Source organism: Boleophthalmus pectinirostris, unplaced genomic scaffold (assembly GCF_026225935.1).
Source record: "Boleophthalmus pectinirostris isolate CB_2022bp ecotype Guang Dong unplaced genomic scaffold, ASM2622593v1 HiC_scaffold_9, whole genome shotgun sequence".
Taxonomy (NCBI): Eukaryota; Metazoa; Chordata; class Actinopteri; order Gobiiformes; family Gobiidae; genus Boleophthalmus; species Boleophthalmus pectinirostris.
Window position 1 is genome coordinate 22,741,618 of NW_026571541.1, and position 25,419 is coordinate 22,767,036.

General features: G+C 38.5%; 1 protein-coding gene and 1 non-coding gene across 2 annotated transcripts in view; both read right to left on the reverse strand.

Annotated features, from left to right (window-relative positions):
• Positions 1-371: 371 nt before the first annotated feature.
• Positions 372-25,419, reverse strand: part of LOC110174277 (rho guanine nucleotide exchange factor 17) — a 47,185-nt gene continuing 22,137 nt past the window's right edge. Inside the window, exons 3-25 of the mRNA XM_055147770.1 lie at positions 13,164-13,241; positions 10,753-10,935; positions 8,942-9,058; positions 8,124-8,216; positions 7,833-8,009; positions 7,618-7,668; positions 7,403-7,512; positions 6,916-7,001; positions 6,710-6,828; positions 5,971-6,178; positions 5,812-5,885; positions 5,646-5,729; positions 5,466-5,569; positions 5,279-5,391; positions 4,998-5,117; positions 4,643-4,910; positions 4,470-4,556; positions 4,262-4,329; positions 4,042-4,190; positions 3,785-3,959; positions 3,602-3,697; positions 3,328-3,510; positions 372-3,255 (exon numbers count right to left, since the gene is read on the reverse strand). Of these exons, the coding sequence (XP_055003745.1) occupies positions 3,047-3,255; positions 3,328-3,510; positions 3,602-3,697; positions 3,785-3,959; positions 4,042-4,190; positions 4,262-4,329; positions 4,470-4,556; positions 4,643-4,910; positions 4,998-5,117; positions 5,279-5,391; positions 5,466-5,569; positions 5,646-5,729; positions 5,812-5,885; positions 5,971-6,178; positions 6,710-6,828; positions 6,916-7,001; positions 7,403-7,512; positions 7,618-7,668; positions 7,833-8,009; positions 8,124-8,216; positions 8,942-9,058; positions 10,753-10,935; positions 13,164-13,241 (2,952 nt within the window). The 3' untranslated portion in view covers positions 372-3,046. The remainder of the gene's footprint in view (positions 3,256-3,327; positions 3,511-3,601; positions 3,698-3,784; positions 3,960-4,041; positions 4,191-4,261; positions 4,330-4,469; positions 4,557-4,642; positions 4,911-4,997; positions 5,118-5,278; positions 5,392-5,465; positions 5,570-5,645; positions 5,730-5,811; positions 5,886-5,970; positions 6,179-6,709; positions 6,829-6,915; positions 7,002-7,402; positions 7,513-7,617; positions 7,669-7,832; positions 8,010-8,123; positions 8,217-8,941; positions 9,059-10,752; positions 10,936-13,163; positions 13,242-25,419) is intronic.
• On the reverse strand, positions 9,690-9,762 carry trnam-cau (transfer RNA methionine (anticodon CAU)). Its single transcript has one exon. It is a non-coding gene; the product is annotated as a tRNA-Met (tRNA).

The window sequence follows — 25,419 nt, forward strand, 5'->3', positions numbered from 1 at the left end:
CTAAGATTATAAATCTCTTCAGCTGCAAACAATCACATATTTGGAGTTGAATAATGGCACCTCACTCTGAAGGTATTGAGAAAGTATACATAAAAGCAAAAACATTTTAACAGAGAAGACGTTAAAGTATGAGACGTGGATAGGCCCTGTAATTACATTTAATATAATAGACTATTTATAACCATATACCATGACAACTAATCTGTCCTCCAGCTCAGTTTTGAACTATAGGCACTTGGGCAGTATAGACTTTTGTGATGCCCTGTGATTACAAGCTAAATGTGTTACAGCTGCAAAAGTCATCATCCTTCTGCAGCCCATGGAAAATGTTGTTATACATGTCTAAAAACACAAGGAAAATACAATCTGGCACCAGTGAAACAGTTTAATTACAAAGAGGAACCCACAGTGACAAAACAAGTTACATACAGTAAGTGGCTCCGTAACCATGGCAACCAGAGCCGAACAATTCTCAAATCCGGAGCAGTGCAGGAGCGGTCATTTTCTCTTCCCCCCGTCGACACAATAACAGAACAAGGCAAACATGGAGGCCAGTGAAAACAGCAAAGATTCTTCTTGTCAGCACGTGCCATAAAAGAAATAACAAACAAAAATAAACAAAACCATACACAAATATATAAAAATATGCCATTAGATTCGTATCAACAATTGAGGACTGGAGGTGCTCTATTTACAGAAAAAAGGCAATATATACCAGTATTTACAACATAAAATTCACATACAGGCATGACGAGATTACAGTGTTACTAGGGAACGTGGTGGTAGGAATAAAATTTAAAAACAAAAGTTTATGTGGCACTTGAAATGCTTTTTCTTTCATTTTTAAGTAGCTTGTATCCACAGTGATTGAAGCCATGCAATAGTATGTCTAAGTCCATAACCGAGTATGGAAAATATAACACAAGAACAAAAATAAGGCAATTTGTTATTAACTAAATCTTCTAAATTGCACATTTAGTAATATAATGGACAACCATTAAATGAATAAATGATTTTAAAATGGTGTCTGCCAGTGCTCACTAAAAGCCCAGCTGTAAGTACCTTTAGAGCAGTTGTCCCAGATTGGGGGTTGAAACAGAATACAGGCAATAGGTTGGTTACCTACTTTAAATGTAAATAATTGTTAAATGTTGAGATAATTACATAACATAACTGGCTTGACATTAGTCATAAAGGTGGTAAAACAAAAATAAGCAAAAACCTGGGGCTACTATCAAACTCGATGTTCAGTGATAGTCAATACTAAAGAGAGAGCAACCCTTTCACACACTATGCTGCTTTTATATTCAGCCTATATTTTTAATGGTACAAATTCACCTGCTCTGCTACCACACATTACTGTAGACCTCCTATATCCACATGCTACAGACAGCAGAACACAGTTTGACCACACCTGACTGATCCTCTTATAGGTCCAGAATCACTAATGCAAAGTGAGGAGCGCAGATGGCTCAAAGATCGAACACAATCAGTGCTTAACCCCAGACCAAGGGCGTCCGGTGTGTGACTTTTCACTATGTTGTTGTGAGCTGGGGCTTAAGCCTGCAGAGGCACGTGCAGGCACATTTGTCCTTATGACCCACTAATCACACTTACACTTGCTGATCGTGCAACACTCTACGTCACTCCTACTTCTGTCACAGAAATAATAAATACTTCAGTTTGATATGCACTAATCTAGTGTTCACAAAACATTTTTTTTAGACTTGACAGATTGTTATTTATGAATGATTGATGGGTTCAGGGGGGTGTTGGCAAGTAAAAGTGATTATCTTATTTTTTTCAATTAACAGGTCACGAAATAAAAGAATGCAAACACAGTATATGAACAACAATTAATTGTAATTACAATATATTGGTGTTGATGGCAATTCATAGATTCTAGATTTTAAAAATACATGTCAGTGATTGATTACCATTGAAAATATATATTTTTACCATTGTGACAGGGTCAATGTTTGGGTGAGATGCACATTCTCATCTACTATGTGTTGTAGCTGATGAGCAGTCATAAAAGAAGCAGTTATATTTATCTTTATCTTCAGAAAGTGTACACCACACCATGTACCCTGTATGGGTCGTACCAAACCTACAGTACATTCTCACTGCTTGTTCTTCAACTTAGAAAGCCATGAATTGTTAAAGCTACATCATCTATAAATTAAGTGCTGTGAAAAAATAAACAAAAAAGCTAAAATCAAAAGACACATAAATACTGTACATATCTCTGCTACCACAGCTGCGCTTCATCTGTTTACCAGCCTGCAAGAAGTTGCCAAAATCAGTTTGGCTTTCCCTCCTGACAGCATACAAACAAACCAACACTATAAAGTCCCTTAGTGTCATTACTTTTTCATGTACAAGGCTTTGGCATAATGACTTAGGGATGAATGCACTTCTAGTGAACTCCAGCAGTGTGGCTATGTCAAGGGAAATCAGTGAGTGGCGTGTGAACTCATGTTTTTGTATATGTTATTGTTATATGTATTCAATATTCTTGCCACGTATTGCACTTCAGTGATGCCCTTACAAACATCTTTCTCAACATGAAAAGGATGGTCATAGCTAAATGAGCAGTAAAAACTACATCAAGAGGCCAACAATTTCACATTTACCCCTCTGATCAGCTTTAAGACCTTTTTTTCTAATGCATTAACTGCAAGCAGATGTAAACGTTGCACAATGAACGCAAGAGTACAACACACGCTGCCATAGTTAGTGCCTTTTTGTTCATATACAGTGATGAGGTCACGCATCACATGTGTCCGTCCTTCTGTCCGAAAATTCCCTTCTCTGTCCTCTTCTGTGTCTCGCTGGGTTCACTGACACTTTTTCAGACTGGGTGATGAGAAGGGAGAAACGCACATGCACAAACAGCAGCCAGTGACGTACAGCTCACACCAGTTCAACACACAAGAGCTAGTTTGTTGTCCGTTTCTTTTTAGTTGATCCTAAGAGGTGGGATCAGGCATTAGAGGCAAAAACACCATAGCGTCTGGTGTGCAGTGTTTTAAGCTCAGCAGCCTCAGACTCTCCACAGCAGTAGGTGGTTGGTACTGTCGTCCCGCCCCACTGTCTCACTGCTGTTAGTCAGTCTGAAGTCCTCATAACCGTCTCCCCCAGAGATGACTAAGTGATTGTTCTTTGGGACGAGGTGACCTGAAGCCCTCCGCCGAGCAGAGTCCCGCCTCTGCAGAGGGCTGTCCACAACACTGGCATTTGGTGCTTTGGTAACTGGAAAAACAGAAAAACATGAAAAAGTACCAATATTGACTTATGCTTTAATCACAGTATGTCTCTACAAACCTGTGGAGTCGTTTGAAAGTGGAGGAAAGTTCATGTCGAACCCCTCTGGTAGTTCTATAGCAGTAAGGAAACGAACATGACCTGTGTGTCCGTGAGCTGAGCCCATGGGAACCAGGGGGAACTTCAGAGTGCCTGGCCCTGTCCCTGAGCTCACTTTGGGGATTGCGAGAGTGAGCACTACACCTGCAGAGAAAGGGACAAATGGATTTTAGCTTTTCAGCCAGTCAGTACAAACATGTTCCAGTCCCATGTCAGACACGTGTGCATGACTTACCTGCACTAGTGCCAATCCAAAGCAGATCTTTACAGGCAAGCAGAGCTGTGATCCTTAGACATGCAGCTTTATGCTGCCTTATGATCGCATCAGCTCCTGAGAAATGTGATGGACACAGCATTTATTACAACATATTATTATAAGTAATGTTGTACAGAGCATTTTGCTTTGCCAGATATTTACCTGCAAGCATCTTGTGCACAGCAGGAGCAACATCCACTTCTGTGAGGGCATCCCAGGTCTGAGCATGGTACAGTCTGACCTGTGCACTGCCCTGTAATGCCAGCCACACACCGTGCCCATAGGCCACCATGCAGGTGACACAGCGGCTGCTGTCTGTGCCCACCTGGAAAGAGTGCTGCCAAGGAAAACAGAGCAGTTCAGCACCACTCCCTCAGCGGGGCCATGTGGTAATATAATGCAGATGTTCTGCCACACACCTCTTGTACAAGAGTGGCAGTGTTGATAATGAGGACTCTATTCTGCGAACCACACCACAGCTTTCCTCCCACAGGAACCATCTTAGTGACAGGGCTATTGGCTGTGCCCAAAGCTAAGGTTTGAGAAGACTGTGGGTCCCAGAAGCTCCCTGAAAATAAAGGATGTACCAAAATGATGGCATTTATTTAGTATTTAAACTCAGCCAATTTTGATACCTACCTGCTTCTCTTTGATACACTATCACTTCCCCATTAGCCAATGACACAAATACTTTGTTGTCCAAATATCTAAGACAGTAAAAAAAGTAAAAAAAAAAAAAAAATCAATAAATAAAAATACATAAAACACTTGACATTTCTACATAAAAATGAGGCAATTGTAATGTGTATTGTATGTAATTGTAATGTGGCATTATTGTATGACTCACAGTATACAGAGGATTGAAGCAGAGTGCTGCATCTTCATGCTGTTCTTTCGGTTGCGGATGTTGTCTGATGACTGGTACACGTGGATGCTAAGAGATCAAAGAACACAAGCTCTAATTAAAGTTACATGAAAATAAGAGCATTTAATATGATTTTTTTTTTTTTTATTTCACACCATCCATCCTCTGTGCCCAGCCACACTGAGCTCTTGTAGGCCTCTGGGTCGATGCTGAGCAGGTCCTCCAGACTGGCTCTGGTGAAGGAGCCTCTAGAGGAGCGGCGCATGGCGCGTCCATCCATCGGACTCTCTGCCTGGGCACGACTCCCTACCCCCACCCCCAACATCCCGGAGGTCCCATATGAGCCCGCAGTGGGGAACTCCTGCTCCTCCTCACTACTCGTGGTCTCTGTCACCATGTCTTTGGAGCTAGTGCCTTCATCAACTTCAGAAAGACAAGGTAAAGATCAGATTTAGGCTTCTCTTGCAATGTGTCTTTAAATATGAGATGTCCATGAGTGGTGCAACTTACTGCCAAAGCTAGAAGAAATAGTAGAGTGGCTGGCTTGACTCTGGAGAGTTGAAGAGGGGCTCGGTGAATCTTCATCATCAGTGTCATCACTGTCAAAGGGAACAAGCTCTGTTCCAGGACCTGCAAACATCAATCACTTGTCAGCCCTGAGACATCTCATATTAGATGGGAATTACATAAGATGATAAAATGAAAGGGATGATTTTGATGAATGCAAAAACACAATTCATGTAAAAAATTCAAAGTGTAATTTCCTATACTGTGTAATTTCCTACACTTACCTGTAGGTGGCTCTGTCATCTCAAGAGATGAATGAGAGATGGAGATATGAAGCTGCTGCTGCTGGGTTTGACTTGGGGCTCCCGGAGGTTGCGATCGCTCTAATCCTTGCTCCCTGGAAAGAAAACACATTTATTTAATATCAAAACTATAAGAAGCATTACGTATCTCACTCAAGGGTCTATCTACCTGGCCTTCAGTCCTGGTACAGCCGCAATGCAAATGATCCTGGCTGAACACACAGCGATACAGGCCTCTACAGTTGGCTCATCTTTGATATTTAACAGACAAACCTAAAGGACAAATAAATAACTGTCATTACATTTGCAAAAAATAAAATGTTTATGTGTAAAATGTTTATTTTCTTACCTGTCCCACATAACCATCACTATTACACACCCATACTTCACAGCCACTATCCGGACAGCTGTGACTTGGAGACGCACAGGAAAACTGAACCAAAAAGAATGTAAATATATTTTTAAAAATGTGTACATACTGTATACATTTACTGCCGTTCAAAAGTCATTCTTACCTGCATCCCACTGCGTGTCTTCATAATAGGTATTGCCTTTAAAAACTCTGGGTCCCACTGGTCCTTATTCATGGCTAACAATAGATGAGAAGAACATTTTATTTGCCTTATTAAAACCCGATTAAGAATCCTATAGTTAATTACGTTGCGTTTCCATACCTAGCTTCTTCTTGGCTTCCTCGAAAGCTTGCTCAAAGTTGGAGCGAGCGTCAGGAGAGCTGAATTCAAAGACAAAGCTACTTTCGGCAGAGGATGTGGTCAGTTCCAACTTTGTGGGGAGGAAGGTCATACTGAAGGCCAATGACTGCTTCTCTGACAGTTCTCTGTGGATTGAAGCCGAGAGGTCTTTAATCGCCTCATCCAAAGCCTGTAAGACACATATAAGACTTTTATTGTAACACATGTGATAATTATAAATCTTAATACATATTTGTTTATTTGTAAAAGAGTTAAGAAATAGTGTTTCAAAGCAGATTTCAGCAAACATGAGTGGAAAATATATGAACAAAGTGGTGTCATATGTTGTGCTGTTAAAGAGATAATAATCATTATCAAAAAGGTCAATCAGATGAAAGCACACTAAAGGAATGTTCTGATATGTCAATTTTGTTAGTTGTCATGCATTTGCTTAAAGTTTTTAAAAGCATCCATCTCACTTTTTTTTTATTTCGGGAGCTTGTAGCATATTTCTCAAACATATCTAAATGCTGAGTGGAGTCGTCTAATCTATAAATCAAACCTGTAACTCCATGAAGACGGCTACACCGAATGCGATAATGCGGAATATCCCATGTAATTTATAAGATATCCATGGAGAAAAGCAGGTAGTGGACTCTTCACCAGAAAATTTACCCATTGCACCTTTAAGGAAACAATGAAAATGAGGCTAGTGCTATACCTGATGTGGAAAGTTGATTGTATCAGACATCTTGCTGAGCTGTCCCACTGTGCTGAGGTCCTCATCCAATCGACTAATACTCTTCTGGATATTCTCCCTGTTTGTTGTCTGTGCGGAGCCTTACAACACAACAAACAGGTTTATAAAACCCACTTACATAAATGTATATTAAAACCTTGTCTAAAAACAAGTTTGTAAGCGCTTACTTTTCACAACCTCCACATCCTCAAGAGGAAGCTTCCACAGGAACTTGTATTTACTGGATGTATCTATCACACTAGCAGCAGAGTATCTGAAAACAAACCAGAAATTCCCAGCTTTAACACAAGAGGGCAGCATAGGTTGGTTCATACAAACACGAGTTATGTAGCTTTAGATAAAGTTCTGTTTTACAATACAGGCTTTTAGACAAGTAGCAAAAAGTTATTACATTTGTGACACAAGATGATGCCAGTGTTAAGTTTGCAAATTAGCTTGTATTCTCAGGCAGGATAAGAATAAGAATAAAGGAAATACTAATGTGTACTAAATATTTACCCTTAAACATAGCATAACAATAGAAATATACATGGCTAATATGAGTGTGATTTATCTGTTTATGCAGTTGGTCATGATTATTGTTGAGATTTGACTTGGGCCTGTTTTCTATCAGTGACTGAGACTGTGGCAGGGCTGTGTGTGTGTGAAGCATACAGGCTCATGGAACTGCGTCTTAACGAGCCAGACTTCCTCTTGAGGGTGGTGCAAATGATCAGATCACTGAAGAGGAAGAGAGAGCGGTCCTTCTTCCCACCAACGTTTTTCTGCTCAGACAGAAGACACAAGTCAACACAGTTTGGTAAAGATATAAGACAATCATAACTTTCTTGTTCATAATTACGTAATAACTACCATAAAAAATATCTTACCGCTTCCATGACAATTTCCTGTCTCAAGAACTTCCTCTGAGGATTCAGGATCTAATATACACATACATAACAATGGTACAAGATCAGTCACAGTCCCAGAGGGCAGAAATCAGAGACATTGCTGACTATCCTTAAATGATAATAAATTATGTTTGGGATTTTAAGAATTTGAGAGGGTGGTGAATCCATATACACAGTAATGTTAATAATCCTACATTTTCCACTCCTTCAATGTGTGCCTCAATCTCCTGGATGACCCTGGCCTCCCTCTCTGCCTCCTCTGCTGACCGTCGGCCCTTGTTGATCTTCTCTGCCAATCGCTTGATGTCCCTTTGTGCGTCCAGTAGGTAGGGGTGATCAGGGTGATCTTCTGGGGTGTGCTTTAGTAAGTCCTATAAAACAATTCAATATGACAGAATATGGCCTTAGTCATGCTGAAACTGAACTGCACATGTTTTATAGGAATTTTTAAGTAATTTTTGTGTGACAATGTAAAATTGGCTTACCTTCACTATGAGTTCATATCGAGGAATCCTCTGAACTGGCTTGATCATCAAATCACCTAAGGCTTGTTTCTCTTTGTTCTCTCGCATGTTTTGCTATGATTTATGAGACAAAAGTAGAATAGTTAAAATAACTACTATCAGAGGAAAAGTACAAAAAGAAACAAAAAAACTCAAAGGATATGAGTTTAAAAATAAACTCTATCTTTTACACAAAGTATTATCAATTACACTTTATAATGACTAAACTTTAATTAGCCATACTAAAGCATGAAGAAAAACTTAATTCATAATAAACAAATAGTTTATTAAGAGTGCTTCAGGCTCAGTAACTACTTAAGGGGTTAAGAATTAAAGTATAAGGTAACTAAGTACATACTCAAAAGTGTAGTAATTATAATGTATTACCATAATATATTTTTGAATGACCCCCAACATACACTGTTTGCAGCTATGACTTTGACATTCCCTTATTTATGCATGGAGCTCAACAGTGACCAGCCGTTCAATTATCTCATAGACCCATAGAAAAAAAAAAAAAGATTGAAAGCCTGGTCAGAGCCAGTCAGCTTTGTGGTAACTAAAGACAGCAAGACCAATAATTTTATATAATATCTTTTTCTGAAACTTTATAAACTGCCCAGTCATTATCTTGCATATTAAACATTCTTTTTGGACTTAGAAACCAGAGCAGACTTCAGAGTTGTTGGGACCGTTTAGCTCCATTGCACTGTCCAGTAGTGTCTCTTTCCAGGAAAACTCTTTGTCGTATAGGCACTGACAAAAGCACCAGCTCTGAGTAAACAGCACATCACTCTCACCTCCAAAAACTTGTGAAACGCTGGCTTGGCCTCCTTGGCAATCCTCACTGCGTCTTTGGCATTGAGGAAATTGTCGATGTATGCAGAATACATATTAGCCAAGTCTTCTTTGGAAAACTGCAAAAACAAAATATTTATTTTTTTATTTATGCAATACAGTGTGATAAGTATTATTATAAATTGGAAATATGCATACTTTCCAATGGTATGCAAAATATGTGAACTAAAACTGCCACACAATAGTGAATGCCCACCAAATGATATAATCTAAACTCGCTAAATGGATTGTGACAACATAAATAACCAGATAACTGATTCAAAACATAAAATGCTCAAACAGCGTAGATTGGCTTTGAACTTTACGCAGACCTATTTGTGTATGTAGGCCAATTCAAACATAACAAAGGTATGTGAAAGCTTGAAAGTGCCATCTACAGGTCGTCTGATGAAAGCACACACCCAGTCAAGGAACTGGCCTACAGGGAAATTCTGAGATTTGTTTTTATGTTTATTTGATTAATTACATGTTTATTTCAGAAGAACAACTAAGTAATAGTGGTAAACAATTGTACATTTCTTTAAAATGTGACTAAATTTGCCATATTATTTGTCTCTATCTTCTTTTACATTTCAGTCAGAAGCCATGTCTGGATTTATCTACAATTTAAACCGCTAATTTTGTTTTGATCTTATACATATTGCCTAGACTTTAAATACAGTGGAAAGAGATCCTCAAGAGCAAAAGACTTGCCCCGTGTGAGGCTCGAACTCACGACCTTCAGATTATGAGACTGACGCGCTGCCTACTGCGCCAACGAGGCCTGAAAAGTGCTCCCCCTGCAGTCCCTTTAAGAGCTGCAGCGGGGGAAGGGCCAAAGAGCTGTGAGAAAAAGCTCTTCAGCAAGTAGGAAAATCAGGACTGGAGTTTCTGAATCAGAAAGTGCCTTTGTCAGTAAACAAAAAGTAGGAATGTGCTTTTAAGCTTTTCAACAACAGAACACACAATAGCACTCAGTCTAGAGCTATCAGAAGTCTACATAATCCATTCTTTGTTTGTTTCTCCACACGGTTGTAGAAAGATCTGACTCCAATCCAAGATGTACCCATAGGCCGTGGGAAGTTTCAAAGAGGGCAAGCAAGGAAAAGCATGATACATTAAACTGATGTTGCCATCAATAGAACATCTTAAAAAGGGACTTTAGTCCACTTAAGCCTGCCCTGCTACTGTCAGAAATGATTCCCCTTTTCTCAGAGCATGCCTGCTGTAGAGAAAAAGGGATTAACATTTCTGTGTTAGGTGGCTATCCATGATAAGGGAATTATGCCAAAAATAAATAGTTTTTAGATTACTGATAAAATATTTTATTTATATAGTTCATCAATTAAAAAAGATTTCTGTAATAGATTTGTGTTTCTCTGCACAAATATTTGAACTTATTGTTATTTTTGGGGTATATATGACATAAGTTTTCTGATCCGGCCCCTTTGAGATCAAAGTCGGTTGGATACGGCCCCCAGACCAAAATGAGTTCGACACCCCTGCTATAGAGGGACAGATGAGCTTATTCTCAAAGAGCTCCCTTCAAACAGATAGAGGACTATATTTATACCATACTCCATACAACTGTACAATAACTAACCCTTATGTAACAGATAACCCTATGTCCTGTCAATCACTACTTCGTCTTTGTTATTATAATATATTGTGATGTGAGAGCTACTGTGTCCATATAATCTCCTTTGTGGATCAATATATTTGTCTAAGGCTAAGGCTGGCAGAACAGAATACTTCTTTTGTGCTCTATACTCACTGAATGGATGAGGAGATGTCCAACAGTCTGCCTGTCGTGCCACTGGTTTACACAGTCAGAGACCTGATCCAGGAAGTGCTCATGGTGCTCAAGGATTTCTGGGATTTGGTAGAACATTTCGTCCACCAGCAAGGGGTCCACGATGGAGCCACTGTCAGGCTGTTTGAGAGGACGCATGTAGCCCTGGACAAAACAGAACAAACCGTGATCAAATATTAATCACCAGTTTGTAAATGATTTCAAACTGATAAGAGAAAAGTATGCTATTCGGTTGCTTTGTGAATGACCACACGCTGAGCTGAAGAAGAGCACGGCAAGCAAAGGTGCATTGATGTGGGTCCGTTAAATGCATTTCTCCATGGAGATGTTATTGATTTGTCTGGAATGTTTCACCGTATGGTATTAAACCTTTTGATCTTCATGGAGACCAAAACCAGACCAAGTTACAGGTCGGATCTGTGGAGACCCTTTTCACAGTCACAATACCTGTTTTTCTAGGTATTATTGAGCTATAATAACACCTGTAATTGAATAAATGTACAGAAGAGTTGTTTAATGTCATACTGTGGAACATTTCAGGCAGAGCAATCCATAGAAACAAGGAGCTGACAGACCCTCTACTAACCTAAACTGACTTCTGTGTTGACTGGTAGGAAGAATACAGTGAAAATGCAGTCTGAAGAATGATGCACTTATTTCTCAGACTCATCTGGTACAAAAAGTCCAGGTGGTAGGCAGATCTTGTCTCTGAGTCACTTTTTAGACATTTTGAAGTTTGCATCATTCATGTTCATCTTAAATTGTTCCACCCACTATTGAGAATCACAAGTTTTTAAGCAAAATTAGTGAAATCTTAAACGCTTGTACGGAAAAACTTTCTAAAGCAACAATTATATCATCATCGTCTTGATTTGGATTACAGAGGAGGCCTATGACCATATCCAACACCTTCCATCGGGCATCTGCACTTTCGCTGCCGTCGCCGTGGTAACACTTTCTCCGTGTCGCCATGGGAACGCACAGCAGCATCGCACACATTGTGGACACGCGTAGATATTGCATATTTTGATTCACATGCATTTACAGGAGGGAGGAGGCCAAAAAGCTGCACCTTAACAAATGTATTCTAATTCAACCCCAGTGCAGAGATCGCCCACACAGGGAATAGTGATGGATTATACAACTGTGGTGATCAGAGGTGGGAAGAACTGTGAATAATATTAACAAATAAGATATGCAGTGGTGACCAAAAGCAAAAACCCAACAGACTGACATATTGCTGTTAAAACATGATGTATGGCCTCCAGAGCCTAATTATCAGTTTTGTGCAATAGCTGCTTTCAAGGTACAGCTGTTCACCCACTTACCAGAGGGTTGGAGGTTTAAATCCCACTTTTACCTTAGCACGCTGTTGCAAAAATCTTTTATTATTAGATCAACAACATTAATTTAAGTTAAATTATGTGTTAAAATAGATTCATGTTTAGATTTAGGTCAATTTTAGGATCATTCTCCAGTAAATTAATGTAAGTTTTCCCAATGTGTCTGTGTGAGAATTTGTATAATGTGTATGTGTGTGGCCCATCAACTCGACAACTTATTTTTATGAGTATTAAGCAGACAAAAAATTGAGAAATGTCCAAACGTACAGAATGAAATATAAAATTAGTGTGGTAGATTATAAATAGCCTGCTTATGTCTGTGTGTGCTTTTCATGCCGAAGCCTGTGTGATACAAGGGAGCTTTAAAAGATTAGCCTTACAAGATGAATAACAATAAGTGGATTACATAACTGCAGTGTTGCCCAGTGTTTGCTCTTCACATCCTGAGCAATGCATCACGGGCAGACAGTGCAAGTGACTGCCTCTCACTTAGAATACCAGGCACGTTGTACAATGCCCTGGTGTTTCAGTCTATGCTTTGTAAAAGTGCATATGAGAGATTTTTATGATTATCTGATTTTGACTTCATTTAGTGGGATTATACTGTAAATATAAATAAATGATAGTTTTATACCAACCAAGAAGCAATTTGTGAAGAAAAGTTGAAAAAAATGTGTGAAAAATTACAGGAAGCAGAGTTCATGCACTAAGGACATCACACCAGGGAAAATTCTATACAAAAGTTGGGATCATTTTACACATAAGAAACACACTTTTTCTGAAATTTTGAACATGACTTCAATAAAATAAGTGTTTTCTTATATTTGTATTTGTCAGCTCATAATGTGTATCTGTGTATCGTAGAAGAGATTTTCCATAAAAGTAAAATTGTAAACGTAAAAATGGCCAAATTGTGAAAATGAGTGTGAATGTTTCTGCAGAAATCTTAAAGATAATGATCTTGGCTGTGTTTTAGTGAAATTAGTAGTCTAACCTGCCATAGGCACTTCAGGAGGGAAGTTGTCTTACCTGGATGAGAGTACGCAGTGACTCCACGTATGACTGTTCGGTGTCCAAGAGAGTCATCATTACATGTTTTCTCATGTCCTTGAATGACAAAGGGAGAGAGAAAAAATAAACTGTTACTTTGTGTTCTAAAGCACAGCGAATTGTGAGAGGTTAAAATAAGTCACTGAAAAGCTTTTCATTGCTTAACAGTATAGCTGCATAGAAAGTTTGTTAACAAAAAACACATTAATAAAAGGATTAGGTCTATGTAACTTTTATGCACTTTAAAACTAATTTGGTTTGCTCAACATTCAGCACATTGATGCCCTGTTCTTGTTTTAAAGTGTAAATTGAAGAGGTATTAGTTGATTCGTTGATCTGTTTGCTTAACTTTATTTCCTTGATAGGTTGCACAAAGCTTTGATTCATAAATATATATCAAAGATTACTATGAAATGTAGTGGAGTGAGCAAACATCCAAAGTTACATAATTTCTTTCTAATAAAATGCTAAAATAAAACCCATCTCTAGAGGTCCTCTTTAAATAGTCCTATGCCACACTGGTCTTAAATATCAGTCCCTGTGTGTGTTGAACCACCACTGTCCCTCTCTCACACACACAGAACGCAGTAACTCACAGAGGAGCCTTCTTGTCCCTCTCCTGGCTCTGCCAGCAGCTATCTGCCCTATAAATAACCAAAACAATAAGTTCCCAGAAAGGCCATGTTTAGTTTGTGGCGTCCCCCGGGCTCTGTGGGGTACCACCGCAGGGTGAAAGGTGCCGTGTGGAGGAGTCTATGTCACAGTCACACTGAATTATGTCAGAGCATGGGAAATGCAGGGAGATGGGGCATTTTATTTTGTACAAATATGCTTGAATTTAAAAATGCATAGTCCACTGTCATGGTTCTTTTACATGGCCCACAAAAATCAGCTAACCCATTAATGAAAAGGGATTATAGGTGTGTGTTACATGCCTGAGAAAAATCTGACCATTAAAAGCACCAGGGGACATGTATCAGTTCATTAGTGTTTTTTTTAGAGAAACTATTGTACATTTGAAAAAAGACATTGCACATTAATTAACATTAAAGTATGTAAATGAGCCCGACTTGGCAGATTGTCTTCGATCTACTAAAATTAAAATGAGCTCAAAGTACAATGAATTTTAACTCTTTCAGAAATCAGACGATGATCAGATTTTTGGTGACCATTTCAACAAAGCCACCGTGTCCAACAAAGATAAGCACATTAGTTAACATATTCTGATAACAGTATGAATTTGCTCAAATAACTTCAGGAAATTAGGCCTAATATAACTGTACAGATGGAGTCACACATGACGTAGAACAATGGTATCTCTGAGTAATGAGTCATGTGTCTGCACGTATGTTCTTAATTAAAATTGATAGATTTATTCTAGTACTGTGGGTATTGAAGGGAAGCCATACCTCTTAATTAGCACATAAAAGTTGTATTATTTCTGATATAAACATGCAGGAGAAACAATATTTATGATATATTTTCTTCTTTGACCACTGTGCTAGCCCATCTTTAGAGTACTATCCTCTAAACACCATAGCTGAGCAAGAAATCATCATCCAAATTAAACCTTGTTAAGCTTGATTGAATTAAAGGATGCACTTGCAGTCTCTCATTGCTCTCTCTCGATCTCGGCACCACTTCATTAGCAAAACCATTCAGTCTGATTTTCAACAAACAACACTACTTGGCTCAGGCACAGGTGAGCGGAGCAGCCTCTTTCTGACCTTCTGCCCTCAGCACAAAGCATAAAGGTGCATGTTTACAGATTGAGATTGGAAGTTCCCTCAAAACACCAATGATCCTGTTCTTGGCCCAAAGTCTTATTAGATTTCAATGTGTGTGTGTGTGTGTGTGTCTCTTGTGCACACACACCTTACAGGGCCGAATAATGCCAGGAATGCTACTTTCATTTTGCTAACATGGTCGTCATGGTAACTGCAGAGGAGAGGCTGAAAGGTCGCAGGAACAGCTGGGTCCACGCTCAGGTCTGAGTCAAGTTTAATGTTAAAGGAATACTACAGTGAGTCACTCCTGTTAGGTCACAAAGTGCAATCCTCAATTAAAATAAAATTATGAAATTAAGACGAATCTATTGACACGTCTTCTGATTGTAATTAAATATAGCCAAATTAACTGTTGTTTGGGCCATTTTAAATTGGCAAAATGACAAGCACGTCAAGCATGGCAAGCATGTCTAAAAAACACTAATTACTGGCAATGCTTTTTCAAATGTAGCCTAGCAGCATGCCGACCCTCAGATACACGGGGGAGTATGGCTGAATATATGGATAAACATATTTATGTCCAGTTAAATATCCAAATGAACAAATCATTCCTGTATTCATAAAGAGAAGCAAATGTGCCTGTGATCTCTGCCTGTCCTCCCTTACATGGCTGTCCCAGTTACAAAGTGGACATGTCAAGTAGCTTTTGGGAGGCCTATCTTGCTTGTAGTTGTAACACTCTCAAACTGCCCCAAACCCCAAAACAAGCATGCATTTTATTCCAAATTCCTGTGATTTTAGTTTTAAATTGCTCACTGTATTTGAAGGTTATATGAACCAATCAAAATGACAAACATTTTAGGCCACTGAATGAGTACGCTTCTGCATTGAAATGTAATTTACCTGGAAATGTTTTCTGTCACAGCCATAGTAATTTTAACAGTGAAAAGTATTTTTTAGACAAATGTTTCAATTTCCCAGCACAGGTGCACTCAATCTGCAGTTTTCTCTGTTGACCACTGCAGAAAAAAATAAAAATAACTAACAAAAAAAGCAATAACAAGGAAGATCTTAGACCAGGTGTACAACAGACAAAGAGTGTCTCTTCCTATGTGTTTAATGGTGGTAGCAGAAAAGATGCACTGGTCTATCCTTTTCAGATCCAATTCAGTAATTGCATTTGGAGATAGTCAATACCAACAATACCAGTGAAGAGACTTTGATCAAAACAAAGTGAACAAATCTTCTGGTTTAAATATGCTGAGAATTGCGTGAGAAATTCATTTAGAGCGGCCTCATTATGGGAAGATCATAATCACAATTATTTGGATCAAGTGAAATCTTGCAGAATTATTCCAACACAGGGAGCACATCAGCATGCTTATAAATAACTATTATAGAAATTATGTATGTAAAGGTTTGAAATCTATTTTAAAGGTGCGTTGTGTAACTTTTCTGGTGGAGGCTCTGTCAATGTGACATTAAGCACCTCTACCTTGCATTTATTAAATGAGTCATAGAAAAACAGGTATTCTGTCAGTGAGCATAGTTGCTTTTCCACAGATCTGACCGGTAACTTGGTCTGGTTTGGTCTCCATGAAGACAGAAAAGTTTAATGCCATACTGTGAAACATTCCAGACAAAGCAGTCACACCTCATGGAGAAAAGCATTTGACATAACCTCCACCACAAAAGTCACACAATGCACCTTTAAGACAAAAGCACAACCACATTATATGCCCACCTTTATGATAGCAATATTTAATTTCCCTCTCATCATGACAAGCTAGTCCAAAGACAACAGCAGGCATTTGTGATTCATGAGGAAAAAAAACAACACAACATCCTCATAGAGCGTGTGCCTCAGAGCGAACTCCTGCCTCCTCATCGAAGGTCTGTCATCGCACTCCCCCTCTCGCCCCTGTGACTGTCTCCCCTGGCAACTGTATGGTGCTGCTGCTGCTGGCGAAAGCAGCAACAGGCATCCTCTTAGCCCTCCATCACCTCTGCCTTTGTCCACCTCAAAAACCGTCAGAGCTCAAGTTTGCTCCACTGCCAGACATGAGACATCCTATACTTCATCTTATGTAATGTAGATTAGAACAGAGTGTGGACTTGCATTTAATTGTCACTTCCAGGCCACAGACAGCATCGACCAGGGTTTAACTTGGATCGATATTCTTCTATTTTTGAACTATTGATTTCTCTGGGGAGATGATTTTCATTCATCAACTTTGAATTCCACACACTTCTATTGAATCATACACAAGCATTTAAGGAGACTAATGGGAACTACAACACAGATCTAAACAGACAATGATTTAATTCATGTAGTGATTCAGAATTATATGATTAGAGGAACATAAAGAATCAATGCATTAAATGATAGTGAGCTTATATAAAAATGCCCCAGTACATCCAGACATAACGCTAATAAATAGGAACTGATTGTCATGTTGCAACTTTAAGTGTGTTGATCTTAAATATACTTTTCTTGAAATGGCAACATCAAACAGTGTGTATATTTCTACAAATAAAATATGGCATTCTAAGATTTGCACATAGGATTTCCCCAACATTTCATAACCAGGGGATAACTGTGAGCTACAACTATGTCATTCCTATGGCAATGCCTCAAACATAAGCTGTGCAGATGGCCATATTCCCAGTAGCTTTACACCCGACTTGTTGGACTCTCTCACTCGTATACAGTTCAGTACTTGGCGTGGATTAGCATGCTGCGTGTTAAGATTAGTGCTACAACTTGGGCAGCTGTGTTATGTCTGCGAATGAACGAGGGCTATGATTTCGAACTTAAAGAGAATTTGACCAAAAGCCACATATTGAAACTTGTCAGAAAGGTTAAATACAAATGGTAGGAGGTTTAACTGCATTACTGAGATGCCTGAGAAGCAAATTACATTACAGAGAAAGTGAATAGTACAGTAAAAGTGAAGATATTTTGGGAACAAATGTGGTTAGATAAAGCCATACCTCTCCAATGGACGGAGGGCTCCCAGCGCACACTCCGTTGCCATTCAAATTCCCCCCGCAGTTATTGTTGTTTGGAAACTGATCCACAACATTGTCATGCCTATCTGCTGATTCTTCCCCCTCGCCTGCCTCTCCTCCACCTCCAACTTCATCCCCTGTGTTTTCCATGTTCTCGTTCATCTCCTCCAAAGCGATGCTAAATTGGGCCAAGGTTCGCACCATCTGCAGCATACGGACGCTCCCGGGTGCCTCTAGGTAGAACCAGTGAAATCACTCGTCTTCCTTAGAAGTCAGGCATGCTGTTTAAAAGGCAATGTCATCAGCGCAGAAGCAGAGATAGTTCTTCTTCTTTAATTTAGTCAGTTAAAAATAAAGGTTGAGCAAATCTTGAGGCAGCATGTGTGTGGAAAGGCACAACCCGCCCGGAAAGATGTGAGCGCATGCCGAGGTGTGCGGACCATAGAGAGATGAGGTGAATTGGTGAGCATGTGTGTCTAACCCTCCCCCGGCTGCTGTATATAATAAGAGACAGCAGGCAGGGCAGCAGACGCACACAGCTCAGACCTTACCAATCCCTCCGACAAATAATCGATGAAGAGGAGGCTTCTGGGAACTGACACCAAGCGGTAATCCGTCTAACGCTGCATCATCTCAGCTACTTCCATGACAACGGTCGGTAGCAGGCTCCATTGAGAAATACACTGAGGGTCAATACAGTGGGAGCTGATAACCATGACAACTGGATTGAGATGTAGTTTCACAGTGATGAAGCGACACCCTGTGAATAAATCCAATATAAAATTGACCATATATGTTAATATATAAGTTACGATCGAGTTACTGATAACTGGGGATGTAATACGCTCATGCAATAATTTTAATTGCAAATTTTGATCAACAGAATAGTGATATGGCAAAAACATTTTAGTATAAAAGTGCTTATACAGTTATTTTTTCATGCAGTTTGCACTAAAATGGAGCAAAGGATCATGGTACATGTAGTCTGATCTATTTCTTAGCTGTTGCTGTAACAAAACAATGCATTTAAATAAAGAGGCTTGTAATTTGATAGACTGTGATGGCCTAAAATTATAATTCTTACAATGAGATATCACAATATTTGTTGTTGCACCCATACTGATCACACTTGTGGTACAATAGCAACTTTATTTAGCATATAAATGTCTTGCTATGAAGCCATGACAAACTTATTACTACTCAGAAACATGTACAGTAGGTCACTAAATTTACTGGTGCCAAGTCAAACAGACCCCAGTTCCTTTCCTCCAGCAGAGATCAGATGGTAACTACAACAAAGGTTACCAAAGGCCATGGAAATGTCAAGCTCACAACAGGAAATTGGCCTTCAATCCTTGTTACCATAGAAACAATAGGTACTTTTGAAGGCCCGGTGACGTTATGCATGGACATCTACATGGCTTATTCTGAAATGGACTAAGACAAATTAAAATATTATTAAGAATAAGTAGGGCGATCTAGTCTGTTGTGTAGTAACTTGTATTGTTATGCTATACAAGGTGGCTGTTTGGAACAAGCTTTATAAAACAAAATTATTTAGTTTAGTTGGCTTTAAATTACCATCCCAATTTAACACTTTTTTTTTTTTTTTTTTTACATAAATTGTAAAACTGTAAAATGACAAAATGGGCCAAATAAGCTTTTAAACACTGGTAGTGACTAGTTTTGAAAAAGTTAACTCATTAAATAAGGATTTGCACTCTTTGATGGATAAACCCAGTGTACTTTGACACCATTTTACAGTCTGCCCTGATTGTGCAAGTACACTTTCTTTTAAAAACTTTTTTCATACAGTGTTTAATCCATCTTAAAACAAAACAACTAAATATCTGCTCATTGAAAACCTGGGCACTGCAAATAAACACAAGCTACAAAAAGCATAATGTTTTTTGCAAAATGTACGTCAACAAGTGAAATGTATTTTGGTTCCCTTATGCTAATTCCAGCTCCCATAATCAAAACAATTCAAAGTGTTACATTTGGAATTGTTTCCATAGTTGCCCTCATATTCTCGACCTCAGTTCATTATCATCCTTAATAAGCAGCTGGCAGATTAGGTTCAGCTCCATGAAAGGTGTTGGTGTGCGAAGCTGTGCATTTCCATAGGTGCCTCAGACGCACATGGCAGAGAGCGGACAGCAGCCTGGAGACAAAGAATAAGTGGTTCACTGCAGCCTGACCCAGATTTCTAAGGGCTGTTTTCCAGTACACCTGCACACAGCATCTATTCAGGTGGCGTCTACCGCTGCTTCCAACAATTATAAACTCAAGTGAGCAGTAAAATCTCACAAGCTCTCTTAATGTAACACATAAGCAAACAATTTACCATAACAGATTACCACTCAAATGGAGGATTATTTTAGTACATAGCTTGCACTTTATGGAGAGCTCAATTTTCCTTGTTTTCCTCATAACTTCCACAACATATTGCTGATCCACAGGCTGACACATGCTATTAACAAGTGTTTGATTCTCTTGAGTAGTCCTAGAATAACAAATAAAAAATATTTGGTATGAAAAAACGTTTTAACAAAATAGGAAAAAATCTCCACCAATCTGCACCACTACCGATTAGGGGTATATCATATCATTTAATTTGATGATACAGTATTGATATCCTGGGCTGCTGTATCGGTATATCGCCAAGAGTATTTTTTGGTATATTTTACAAAATGATTTTGTTACAGCGCTACAGTTTTGTTTCTTGTTCAGAGAAAGGAAACATTCATGCTACAAATTTGACATTTTCACTGTTTTGATGATTAAAATGATTATGTTTTATACAAACTTTGCACAAGAAGTGGTTTAACAATGGCTTTTAGTATCACATCCATGATTTAGCCTTTATTTTTTATTGAACTGTATCGAATCTATTTGAAGTATATCGTATCGAACTGAAAGTGCACTGTATCGAGGTATGTATCGTATCGACAACTTACGCAGCCCTAATACTGATACTGGTATGGAATATCGGTATAGGTTTCTTAATATAGGTTAAGTCGATCCTGGTCGGGTATTTAATTGGATGTAATCAGACTATTACAGGGTGATTTTGGCCCAAACGTCTCATAATGTTTGAACTTTTATTCATATAAAACTCATCATTCATTTGAAGGATTAATAACAGTTGTATTTACTGGATCTCTAGTGTAATAATTTTGTTGTCTTTTGAGGAAATAAGTGTAATTTACTGTATCTTCCACAGTATCGGGTAACATTGGATATCGGCAGATACTTAAAGCCCAAGTATCGATATCAGTATTAGAGCTAAAAGAGCTGGATCGGCACATCCCTAGTGCTGACTGGCTAAAGGCTAGTTTTGATTTAGTCGACCTTTAGTAATTTAAGTTCAACAGACCAAATCATTTTAAGGTAGTAAGTGTAGTACGTGGCGTAAAATAACAGTATAAGTGCAGAATACATAAATGGCAAATTCTACTCAATCTCATGGAAAATTCATAACACATTCAAAAATAGTACTGATATGAATAAACATAACAGCTGAACATATGTGCGGAGTACGAGAACATCTGAATATTAAGCTTAGTTCCTTGAATGTGATTACACCAAGTCACTCTGTGTTGTCGACTGGCTGCGGTTCAAAGTGCTGCTCAATGACAGCTGATGGCCCACAAACAGTGATTCAGGCTTGAGTCATTTGGAGCATAAACATGTGGGAGTATCAGCTTATGATTCTTGTCAGCAGCACACCCGTTCATCACCAGGTGTCTGTCCAGGGAGCGGTATAAACACTATGTAACTGTAGGCCAAGTGGACGCATCACTGACCAAAAGATCAAAACAGACACACCTGTGCTTCAACACAACATCTGGGCCCAAATCTCACATGTACCAGCAAAAATGCAACGTGAGAATGAGGAATCAAAACAGTGATGGAGGAGTTAAGGCCCTTTTCGTAATGGAAAAAAAAGCTACGGTTAGTGCTTTTGACGGTGAATTTTAAAGGTGCCTCGCGCAACTTTTCTGGTAGAGGGTCTGTCAGCTGCTTGTCTTCATGGAGATGTTATTGTTTTGTCTAGAATGTTCCGCAGTAGAGATTAAACCTATTTATCTCAAGGAAGACAACTAAAGGCTACATTACAGGTCAGATCTGTGGAGAGAGTTATTGTATTTTTGGGCAAAAGAAACTGCCGTATTGAATAAATGCTAGATAGAGGTGTTTAATGTCATATCATGGAACATTCCGGGCAAAGCGATAACATCTCCATGGAGACAAGCAGGCGGCAGACCCTCCACTAGGAAAAGTTGAGCAATGCACCTTAAATTAAAAACCTATAGTAATTAGTGATATGTCTAACAAAGAGACAATATGTAATTTTGCTTTGGTATCCATTTAATTATCCATTTATGATTGACTTATTGAAGGGTAAAGGGTATAAACATAACTATAAATTATACAAAAATAACTGTAACAATGTCTATTAAAAAACTTACAATGTTAATAAGCAGAATTTAAATATTGCTTTATTGATTAAAGTGTTAAATAGGGATGTAACAATATCCAAATCTCACAGTACGATATTATCACGATATGCATCTCACAGTAGGATATTAATTGCGATGTTTTGAAGAGGCTGATATAATTGTAGATGGGACACTTTTTTGCTTTTAAAATACCTTGACAAGATTTGAGAATGATTACTGTCATAATCCCAAGAATTCCAAGTAAAAACATATTTCTTCATGTTGTCTGCACTGAAATGGATCACGGCATATGTAGTTCTCGATGTTTATAAGTTGTTGCTATTATAAAACAATGCATTCAAGCAAAGGAACTTAATTCAATATATATTGTGACAACCCATAATATAACTGTGAGACTTTTGATGACACTATATCACTATATTTTGGTTATTGCTACATCCATAATGTTAAAAGCTACATTTCCCGATTATCAAATTGTGAAAAGTTAAGAATAAAGTATTACATACAGACAATTGACTCCATTGAATTTTTTTTTTTCTTACTGGAAATAAATTCTGTACCCATGCTTTACAAAACAATGAACTTGCATGATATAAAAGCATGCTTGAAGAACAAAAACCACAGGGGGGCAGTAGCCAAGCTGAAACACTGTTAGTATCCCTGACAACTGACAGTCCAAAAATTCTGCATTATACAGTATCTGAAGTTGAAGTATTTGCAACATACTACCAACAACTGCACAACTTTTGCCATTGTAACGAATAATACATGTTAGTCTAAAGTATTGTTCAAAGTATATACTGGATGTGAAACCAGATCTAGTGGCTCTCCTAATACGCCCTTATGGGATAGAGTGGAGCTGAGAGAGAGATCTTGTCCTGTCAAAAGACTCTTTGTCCCGGAGAGGTGAGGCTGGGCAAAGGACAGGACGGCTGCCTGGATTTCACACAAGGATACTGCACAAGGATAACACAAGGGTATTCCCAGATAAGACTGATGATCTAAAGTTGTAATACGCCCAAAGAATAATAATGGCAACTTTCTACTAGAGATAAATTGACATATCAGTTGGCCAATATTTGGATTTAGTGTATCAGCTATCAGCCTTAAATCTTGCCAAACAATACACACAGAGTTTTATTTTAACACTTTAATATGAAGAGATAACTGCACAAAATGTGACTACACAGCTCTCTTGAAGGTGTGTGGTTAAAAAAAAAAGGAGATTGTGGAGGAGTTTGTAGTAAATTTAAATTATATCATTTGAGGAAGATAATCAAAACTGGCCCTATATATCAACCCAAAAATATCGGCAGAGCTTATCGGCCATCAGTTGCCCTGGATTCTAAACAATTCTTAAAAAAACAAAACAAAACAAAAAAAAAAACAACTTAAATTTCTATTGCGTAAAATTATTGAAAAACAGATATATGAAAACAGTCAATACTCTGAAACTGTCTATTGCACATTACAGTCCTGCATGATATGAGAAAAAACTGCAGTATTTTAATACAATAAGTTCAGTTGAAACAAAATAAATTAAATCTACATGCCCTAATGTACTATTCAAACTGTCTCAAAATAAAAACAGAAGGGTAAACTGAAATATCTCAAGTGAGTAAACTGCATTGACACACCAGGAGGAGCCTTGGCTTCTTCCCCATCCCCATTCCCCCCTCCTCAAATCTGACGTCTAATGCACTTCCTGTCCAGTGAGCTATCCCACAATGCACTGGGCTCTTACATAGATAGCTACAGACAGACAGATAGCCATCGGACACTGAGGCTAAAGCTTTAACCCTGACGCTGCTCCGGAAATGCCTCCTCTGTGTCTATCACACTACTGGATTTTGGCTTTTACTTAATGCACTGGATCCTGCGCATTTTCAGATTTTGCATTTAGTTCCGTTTAAAGGTCTACTATGTTTACTTGCTTATTTCCAAGGAGATGTTATGCTCTGCCTATAATGTTCCATAGCATGGCATTACACGTAGCAGCAACAGGCTAAGTTACAAGTAAGATCCACGGAGAGATGAAGCTGGCTACAATATGGATGCCTGTTGAGTTTTGGTTTAGTCTTACAGGTTACCAACTTTTATATGGTTTTGACTAAGGATGTAACAATAACCGAAATATTGTGATATCATATCATCAAAGTTCTCACAATAATATTGAGGACCATCACAATATATCGAATTACAAGTCCCTTAAATTAAAAACTTATATTAAGAGTTATCTTGCAGTTATGGTGCAGCAATAGCTAAAAAAAGACAGAACTACATAGACCATGATCCTTTGCTCCATTTCAGTGTAGACTACAAGAAGAAATAACATTTCTAAGCACTTTTAAGTCTTAGTTCTTTGGTTTAAGTCATTTTAAGAGGAAGAAGTAGCATATTAACAGTTCTGTTAGCCTCCACAAAATATCGCAATAAATATCGAACCGTGAGATGTATATTGTGAAAATATCGTACCAAGAGATTTGGATATTGTTACAACCTTAATCATGAGCAGCCCCACCATATCGTGAGCTTTCCCATGATATTGCAATAAATATCATACCGTAAGGTTCATACCGTGAAGATATTGTATCGTGAGACTTGTATATCATTACACCCCTAGTTTTGACCTTTTTAGTTCTTTTACTTTGCTGTTGCAACACTACAGTTTCCTTCTTGTGGGGCAAATAAAGGTTATATTATCAAATTCGATTTTAGACCTGGTTTAGATTTAAATTGGGCCTGATTAAGACTTGATACGGTCCTGCTCAACATGGTTTAAGCAGTACTGAAGACTAGGTTAAGACTCCTAGCTCTAATACATTTTCAGTGTTAATCCCTTGTTCATGGCATTGAAAAACAATTTTCGGTGTGAAGTTTGCCTTGAGTCATTGGGCTCCATTTTGACGCAAACATCCCATCTGTCCTTGTGATCTGCACAATAAAATCTAAAGGAGAAGTGAGGTAATACTAGAGCCATCATCTGGATCACCTTAAATGAACGCTGGTCTCCACAATACGCTCCTTTCA